Genomic DNA, 8,806 nt, shown 5'->3' on the forward strand with positions numbered 1-8,806 from the left:
ATATACCTTAATAAAGCTGGAAAAGAAAAAGAACGAAGTCTGTAACATGTTCCAATATGGATGAAGTTTAAAAACATTATACTAAGTGAAGGAAGACACACAAAAAAAATACATACTGTATGATTATATGCATATAAAAGATCCAGAAGAGGCAAGTCCATACTGACAGAAAGTAGATTAGTGGTTGTCAGGGTCTGGGAATTTTGGAGTTATTTTAAGGACATGCAGTCAATTTATTCTATAGAAGTTTTAGGTTTTATCAAGGGAAAACAAAATCAAACCAAGACCATGGGAAAGCTGTCTACATGGGCTTCAGTAATACAGTCTCCTAAAAAGCCTCATTAACTGGGTTCTGCTTGGTACTCTGTCTTTTGCTTCCACTGAAGGATAATTATAGGCATTTAGTTCATGGTTTGTCACCAGAAGGTTGTTCATCATTTATATAAACAGAAACAAAAGTTTTTTATTCAGCTCTTGATGCCAGAAAGTCTTTAGGTTCCAAAAGAAATTGGGATGCTTCACACATGTGTTTTTTTTTTTTCCCAGGGGCACGAGGGGAGTCATGGCTAAAAGGTCAGAAATAGGGGTGCCTGGGTGGCTCAGTCGTTAGGTGTTTGTCTTTGGCTCAGGTCATGATCCCAGGGTCCTGGGATCAAACCCTGCATCAGGCTCCCTGCTCTGCGGGAAGCCTGCTTCTCCCTCTCCCACTCCCCCTGCTTGTGTTCCCTCTCTCGCTGTGTCTTTCTCTGTCAAATAAAATCTTTAAAAAATAATAAAATAAAATAAAAGGTCAGAAATATTTGCAAGTTAAGTCTGATAACCATCTAACTTCATATGATCCGTGTGTGTGTGTGTGTGTGTGTGTATGTGTCTCCTTGCCACCTTTGCCCTATTGATCGGCTAATCCAATGCTACTAGTCTATAGACCTCAGTATCACCTGCAACCTTGTTCAAAATGAAAATTCTCAAAAAAAAAAAAAAAGAAAATTCTCAGGCCCCATTCTATGGTTTAAAACACTTCACAGTTTTGATCTGATGCACACTAAAGTTTGAGAACCACTGTATCATGCTGTTCCCCTCAGGTTCATTTTATCTATTTCTACTTTTCTATTTCAAATATGAATCATTATCCTCATAAGATCCATTGTAAAACAAAGCAGAAAATGATTTCAACAACTCACACAGGACTTCTTCATATTTTGCTGGTCTCTCTTGGAAAAATGTAGAAATCTCTGAAGGCAGAGCTGGGATAGAAAAGGAGGAATGAAGTCATTAGAGGTACAGACTGTCTTGCAGTTCCTGGACTTGCCTTCTTAAAAAGCTGCAAACATCACCTGGGTGAAATGCCTCTCTGTGGGAGAATACCCTTTTCACCTTGCAGAAGGGGCAGGAAACGACACATGATAAAGCACCCAAATGACCACGTATGACTGTGATTTGGCCATGCAGAGCTTGGGTGTGCAATTTTTCACTGGGTGTATGGAACTGTTGTCTAGGACATTTTTAAACAATGTCTGTACCCCTCTGTTCTGTTTCAAAGTAATTTTAAAAATGAGAAAATTGGTTAAGCAAATTACAATACGTTAAATGAAGGAACACTAAACCTTCAGTAGAGGTTGTACAACAAAAGTTGTTACATGTATATTTCCTTGTTTACTTCTCAAGTTAGAGAACACAACCAAAGCTACAAAAAAAAGGATGGAGCCACTTTCAGGTAAGGGTACTTTTTAATTGTTTTTTTTAAATTTTATTTTAAAGATTATTTATTTATTTATTTGACAGAGAGAGAGAGAGAGACAGTGAGAGGAAACACACGCAGGGGGAGTGGGAGAGGGAGAAGCAGGCTTCCCGCCGAGCAGGGAGCCCGATGTGGGGCTCGATCCCAGCACCCTGGGATCATGACCTGAGCCGAAGGCAGATGCTTAATGACAGAGCCACCCAGGCGCCCCTTTTTAAGTGTTTTTTTAAAGCACATGCAGATTCTCAAATGGCTGTCTTTTAAGGAATGTGTTTTACCAGTGATGATGTGGTCAGCATGGACTGGGGTGGGGAGACTCAACACCTCCTCTGGGTTCTACCCCAACACAAAGCCAGAGAAATTCACTTACCCTCTCAGCACCAATTTCTCAACTTTCAAGAAGAAAAATAAACAACTCTTCTTGTATTGCTGTCCTATAAAGAACTCATCAGCACATCTTTAAATGCCAGATTCAAAGAGCTCAGAATCTGGGAAGAGTGAAAAATAAAGAGTGGGAGTTGAACTGGGATTGTTGAGACAAAACTGCCTCACATCTACTTTTAAGGCCTTTTCCCACAATCCCAGGAATGCCTCCAGTGAAGTTCTATTTTCCATGTCACCTACCTGTCCTTCACTCCTTCCCACCTGGCTGGCCTGGTCCCGGCTTCCCTCCATTAGGCAGCCTGGGAGCTTCTGAATGTGGCAACATTTTCAAATCTCATTCGTTCTGAACAGGCTGTGAAAACCTAGGATCTGCTCCTCTCTGAGAAATACACTGCCTCTGCTTAAAATTCACTCAAGAGGTGCCTGGGGGGTTCGGTCGGTTAAGCGACCAACTCAATCTCAATTCAGGTCTTGATCTCAGGGTCATGAGCTCAAGTCCCGCACTGAGCCTACTTTAAAAAAAAAGAAAGGAAAAAAAAACCTCAAATAGTGGGATGGTTCTCTCCACCTAACATTATGTATTTAGAGACGACTCCTTCTTACTTCGCTTTTCTAACGTAGATGAAAAATGCACCTGAGGGGCAAATTCATTTTTACTGGAATTGTCACCCAGGCCCACAGTTCAATATTCCATAGATTCTCAGGTCAGACCTTCCATAAACTCAAATCAAGGCTGCTGAGAACTGTTACAAACCTAACTCAGATACAATTATACTGTCTCTATCAAAGGCTCTGAAGACATCTAGAAATCCCAGAAAAAAAAATACTACATGGTTAAGATTCAATCGTTCAAACAGTTTCTTCACATGCCGAATTATTTCCGCTAAGTACTGTGCCCAAGACAGCAAGCTGCAAAGAACATGACATTTGGAGAAACAACTAAAATTGTCTTGTTGGGGCGCCTGGGTGGTTCAGATGGTTAAGCATCTGCCTTCGGCTCAGGGCACGATCTCAGGGGCCTGGAATCCAAAGCCGCATCAGGCTCCCTGCTTCCTGCAGAGCCTGCTTCTCCCTCTCCCTCTGCCATTCCCTCTGCTTGTGTTCCCTGGCTCTCTCTCTCTGTCCAATAAATAAATAAAATCTTAAAAAATAAAAATTAAAAAAATAAATAAAATTGTCTTCTGGTGGGGCGCCTAGCTGGCTCAGTCGGTTAAGGGCTGCCTTCAGTTCAGGTCATGATCTTGGGGTCCTGGGATCGAGTCCTTGGGTTGGGCTCCCTTCTCAGCGGGGAGTCTGATTCTCCCTCTCCCTCCGCCCCTCACCCCGTTCATGCGCCCTCCCTCTCTCTCAAATAAATAAATAAAATCTTTAAAAAATAAAATTGAAAAATAAAAAAATAAAACTGCCTTCTAGTTTATCTGCTAGTGTTGTGACATAGGGTATATAACATTCCTCTCCATCTCAGTTTTCTAATTTGTTACAGCAGAGAGAGCTATACCGACCTAAGTGAGAGGTTGTGAGCATGAAGTAACCAGTGAGAAGAAATAGTCTATTAACAACAGCAGCTAATATTTACTGCTAGGCACTGAGCTACAGAATTTAACCCTCTAAACAACCCCATGAGGCAGGTGTTATTAATATCTTCAGTTTTACAGACGTAAAGCCTCACGGAGGTTATCGTTTCCAGATGATACTTTTATACTCTGTTCAGCCCTACATAAATCAAAGCACCCGCTCAACTCCCGCCGCTCTAGGACCGAGCGCACCCATTGCGCATGCGCAACGCGCGCTCCTCCCGCGACCGCATAAACCACGCCGCGGGATCCACGCGGAGTCCGCATCCTCCCCCGGGTGCGGAGTCCCTGCCTCCCTGCCTCCCTGCCTCCCTGCCTCCCTGCCTCCCAGCCTCCCAGCCTCCCAAGCCGATTCCTCCCCCTAATAGAGATTCTCCGGTCCTGTGGTCCCTCCACTCGGCCGACGCCTCCTCGTACCCAGTCTCTCGGGTAGAATAGCCGAGGGTCCCGCCAGGGTCCGCGAGCCTCTTCCCTACTGCCAGGCATCGCCGCCCCCGCCCGCTTCCTGGAGCCACGCAGGGACCCTCTCGAATCTCCCCAACCCTCTGGTCTCGCCCCTCCTCCCACTCGGGCCGCACCAACTCCCAAACCGGCATGCAGACCTCCAGAATCCTGAACATTCCGGACCGTCTCCCACAGTATGCCGGAACATCTAAAAGAGCCTGCGAGGTACTGCGCATGCGCAGGAGGGGCCGGAGAAGACCAGCTCCCATGACCACGTGCGGCGGGCTCACAAACTTCCGGACTTCAGATCCCATAAGCCTGCTCGCCCAGGACTTTGGGGAATTTCGGAAACGTTTCTTTACCAATTCAGAGATGGTAGCATGGGGTTGTCGCTTCTGTAGGCAGCCCTGAATTTTTTCAGTACCTCGAAGAAATAGTCTCACAACCAGTGTGCCTTTTTGAACGCCAAGCGACCAAAGGAGGCAAAAATGTAAATCAATGTGCGTTATGAATAGAAGTAGAAAGGGTACCTTACATACTAGAAAGCTAAACGAATTAGATACTAGGAAATGCTAGCAATAAAATAAAAATAATACAGTTTCAAAGTAAACAATAGATAAAATAATAGCATTTCAGCAGCGAAGAAGGTAAGCAACTAGGACCTTCAAATGTCAAATAAAAATAAATCCAGACTTCGGTAAGGAGAAACTTTTTTCAAAAAGACTTGCAATCGGAACAATGCTCTGACTTCAGGATCTGAAAGCATCTCAAAATCAAATAGAAAAAGGCTTCTCTGGGGCACCTGGCTGGCTCAGTTGGGGGAGTTTGTGATTCGATCTCAGGGTTTTAAGTTCCAGCCCGATGTTGGGTGTAGAGATTACTTAAATAAGTAAATAAACTTTAGAAAAAGACTTTTCTTTTAGAGGGAGGAGTAAGATGGGTCAGCAGGAACTTTTGAGAGGAAACTGGGCAAGTGAGTGGGGGAGGTGAGCAAAATGCATGATGGGGTAGTCTGACGTGAAATGTTCCCACTGTGGTCAGCGGAGCTGTTCACGGTGCTTGCTCAGACCTGGGGACAAAACAAAATTCAGGACCTTGTGAATGGAAACAAAGCCTGACCAAATAGTCAAGGTAAGTCAGTGTGAACCTGACCTATAAAAAAATCCTAAAAGACATCCTTTAGCATGAAAAGGAAGGCGTTAGACATTAGATAGTAACTTGAAGCCATATTAAGAAAATAAAGAGTACCAATAAAGATAACTACATAGGTAAATATAAAAAACCAGTATCATGTATTTTTTTAGTAACTCCTCTGTTTCTCGTGTAAGGTAAAAGACAAATGCACCAATGATAAGTATAAAACAATGTTCATACCAAGAAACACATAAATTACCAAAACTGAAGAAGAAATAGAAAACCTCAACAGATTCATAACAAATAGAAATTGAATCAGAAATGAAAAACCCCAACAAAGAAGAGGCTACTATCAGATGGCTTTACTGGTGAATGCAACCAAATATTTAAAAGAATAATTAACATCAATCCTTTCCCAACTCTCCCATAAAATAATGAAGGAGAGAACACTTCACTCATTCTATGATGCCAGCATTCTCCGTATTCAAAACAAACAACAAAGACATCACAAAGAAAAACTACAGATGAAAATTATCAGTATAGTTATAAAAATCCTCAACAAAATACTAGCAAACACACACACACACTCTCTCTCTCTCTCTACTAGCACTGATATATGAATTAGGTTAAGTTTTAAGATACAAGATCAATACTGAAAAAATCACTTGTGTTTCTATACAGCAGCAATGAATAATCTGAAAAGGAAATTAGGAAATTCCATTTCCAAAGGCATACAAAAGCATAAAATACCTAGGAATAATCTTAAGAAGGAGATAAAGAAATTATACACTGAAATCTGTAAAACATTGCTGAAAGAATTGAAGTAGACTGAAATAAATGGAAAGACATTCCATGTTCATGTTATGGAAGACATAATGTTAAGATGGCAATATTACTCAAAGCAATCTACAGATTCAATGCACTATCCATCAAAATTCCAACAGCCATTTTGCAGAAATGAAAAAACCGATCCTCAAATTCATAAGGAAATATGAAGCATCTCAAATAGCCAAAGCAATGTTGAAAACAAAGTTGAATGACTCACACTGCATGGTTTCTAAACCTACTACACAGCTACATAAAAGAGAACAGTGTGGTGCTGCTTTAAGGATACACCTACAGAATAATGAATAGAATTGAAGGTCCAGAAATAACCACATACACCCATGGCCAACTCATTTCTGACAGTACGTACTGGCAAATAAAGACAAAGATGAATAGAACAGAATAGAAACCAACACAAATACAGTCAACTGATGATTTTGGCAAAAGAGCAAAGGCAATTAATTTAATGGAGAAAGGACAGTTTTTCAACAAATAATGCTGGAACAATAGGACAAACAAATGCAAAAGAAATGAATCTAGACATAAAACTTACACTTTTCACAAAAATTAACTCAAAGTGGACCATAGACCTAAATGTAAAACCGCAAACTAAAAACCTAGAAGAAGAAAGGTGAAAATCTAAGAGATTTTGGTGATATATTTTTATATACAACACAAAAGTATCATCCATGAAACAAAAAAATGGGCAAGTGGGACTTTATTAACATCAAAAACGTCTACTCTGTGGAAGACAGTGCTAAGCAAATGAAAAGACAACAGAATAGGAGAAAATATTTGCTAAACACATATCTGATAAAGAATTTGCCAAAAAAGAGAAGAATTTGCATCTAAACCATACATAGTGTTCCTAAAACACAATAAAAGAGCAATCCAATTATTGTATATTAAAGTATATTCTGAGAAATAACAAAATGTAAATATTTAAAATATCACATATTGTTATGACATGTTGAGATTGGCAAACATTTAAAAAATCATATGAAAAGTGTAAATACTAGGAGATATCCAGGTTCGATGTGGATTTGGGCAACTGGGTATTTCTACCAAATTTTTGTGTAAGTACTAACTTTCTAGAAGCTTCTTTGTATCACACTTAAAAATGAACATGTTCTTTATTGCTAGATAAATCATCGATGCAATTAAAGAAACTATCACTACAGGATATTACAGGAATACAGTGAACAACTTTATATTCATAAATTCAACAACTTAGAAGAAATGAATTTCTTGAAAATCACAAACTTCCGAAACTCAACCAAAATGAAACAGACAATCTGAATAGTCCTACAATCATTTTAAAAACTGGATTTGTACTTAAAAATCTCCTAAAAAAGAAAATTCAGCCCCATTCGATTTCACTGGAGAATTCCACCAAACATTTAAAGAAGAATTCATTCAATTTTACACAATCTTGTTCAGAAAATAAAAGAGGAGGAAACACTCCCCATCTAATTTCATGAGGCATATTATTACCCTGATACCAATATCAACCAAGAAGTACAAAAATAAAACTACAGACCAATATTCCTCACGAATTTAGATGCAACAATCCTCAACAAAATACTAGCAAACTGAATCCAACTATATATAGATATGGATAAGATATCTATCTACCTATTCATAAAATACACCATGACCAAGTAGAATTTATTCCTGGTAGACAAAGCTGGTCCAACATCAAAAAATCAATGTAATCCATTATATCCACAAGCTAAAAGTCACCAGCAATTCTACATAAAGTCAGTGTTTAATTTCAGGATTTCTCCATTGCGTGTATAGGCACCAACTAGCCTTCACTGTGTTGCCCCATGGGTACTGTATGTCAGACAATCAGTGCTATGAAGTTCCTCTGGCTGGTGCTTTTGCTGACAGTAATAAACTGCCTTTATCTCTGACCCAAACACCTTGTGTTTTCTGTATTTGTGTGCAAGTGTATATTTGTGATTTTACCTTTCTTAAAGCTAATAATTTAGCCAGTTACAGTTTTATCTAAATGGCAGGCTAACTTGTTAGCTTGCAAGTAAGATGAGAATCTCACACCCTTCACAGTTTGTAACTTAATAGCTAATGTCCACCAAAGGGCATCTATTACAGAAGGCATTTTTGATCAGGTGGACAAAATAGTATGCTCTGTGAATGTCAGCAAGCCTCTTTCCCCATCTACCAGAGAGATCATGGCCTCAATTAGCCCATGAGTAAAGTGGCCATGGTAGCAGGGATGGACATTATACATGGGCTCAGCAACATGGACTTCCCCTAACCAAGGCTGACTTAGATAATGCTACTACTAAGTGCCAAATCAGTCGTCAAGAACAGAGATCAACACCAAGTCCTGATATGGCAACATTATCTGGCCAATAAGCCACCTCCTGGCAGGATGTTTATATTTGACCTCTTCCATCATGGAAGGGGCAGAAATTCATTCTTATTGGAACAGATACATATTCTGGATATGGATTTGTCTTTCCCATCTGCAATGCTCCTGCCAGCACCACTAGTTGTGGTCTCAAAGAATGCCTTATTCACTATATAGTATTCCCCATAGCACTGCCTCTGGTCAAGAAATTCATTTCACAACAAAGGAAGTGCAGCATTAAGCTCATGCCCATTGAATTAACTGGTCTTACCAAATACTTTATCACTCTGAAACAGCTGGTCTAACTGAAAAGTGGAATGGCTTACTGAA

General features: G+C 40.1%; 1 protein-coding gene across 2 annotated transcripts in view; it reads right to left on the bottom strand.

The window, feature by feature from the left end:
* Positions 1-4,518, bottom strand: part of LOC102748366 (uncharacterized) — an 83,226-nt gene extending 78,708 nt beyond the window's left edge. The window contains exons 1-2 of one of the 2 annotated variants that reach the window (XM_081824354.1): positions 4,299-4,518; positions 1,182-1,244 (exon numbers count right to left, since the gene is read on the bottom strand). In XM_081824354.1, the coding sequence (XP_081680480.1) occupies positions 1,182-1,244; positions 4,299-4,454 (219 nt within the window). In that variant the 5' untranslated portion in view covers positions 4,455-4,518. Of the gene's footprint in view, positions 1-1,181; positions 1,245-4,113; positions 4,261-4,298 lie in introns of those variants that run through there. The other variant, XM_081824349.1, reaches the window with a different exon arrangement.
* Between the last annotated feature and the right edge of the window lie 4,288 nt (positions 4,519-8,806).

This window comes from Leptonychotes weddellii, chromosome 6, assembly GCF_054177405.1.
Source record: "Leptonychotes weddellii isolate Sample4059 chromosome 6, ASM5417740v2, whole genome shotgun sequence".
Lineage (NCBI taxonomy): Eukaryota > Metazoa > Chordata > Mammalia > Carnivora > Phocidae > Leptonychotes > Leptonychotes weddellii.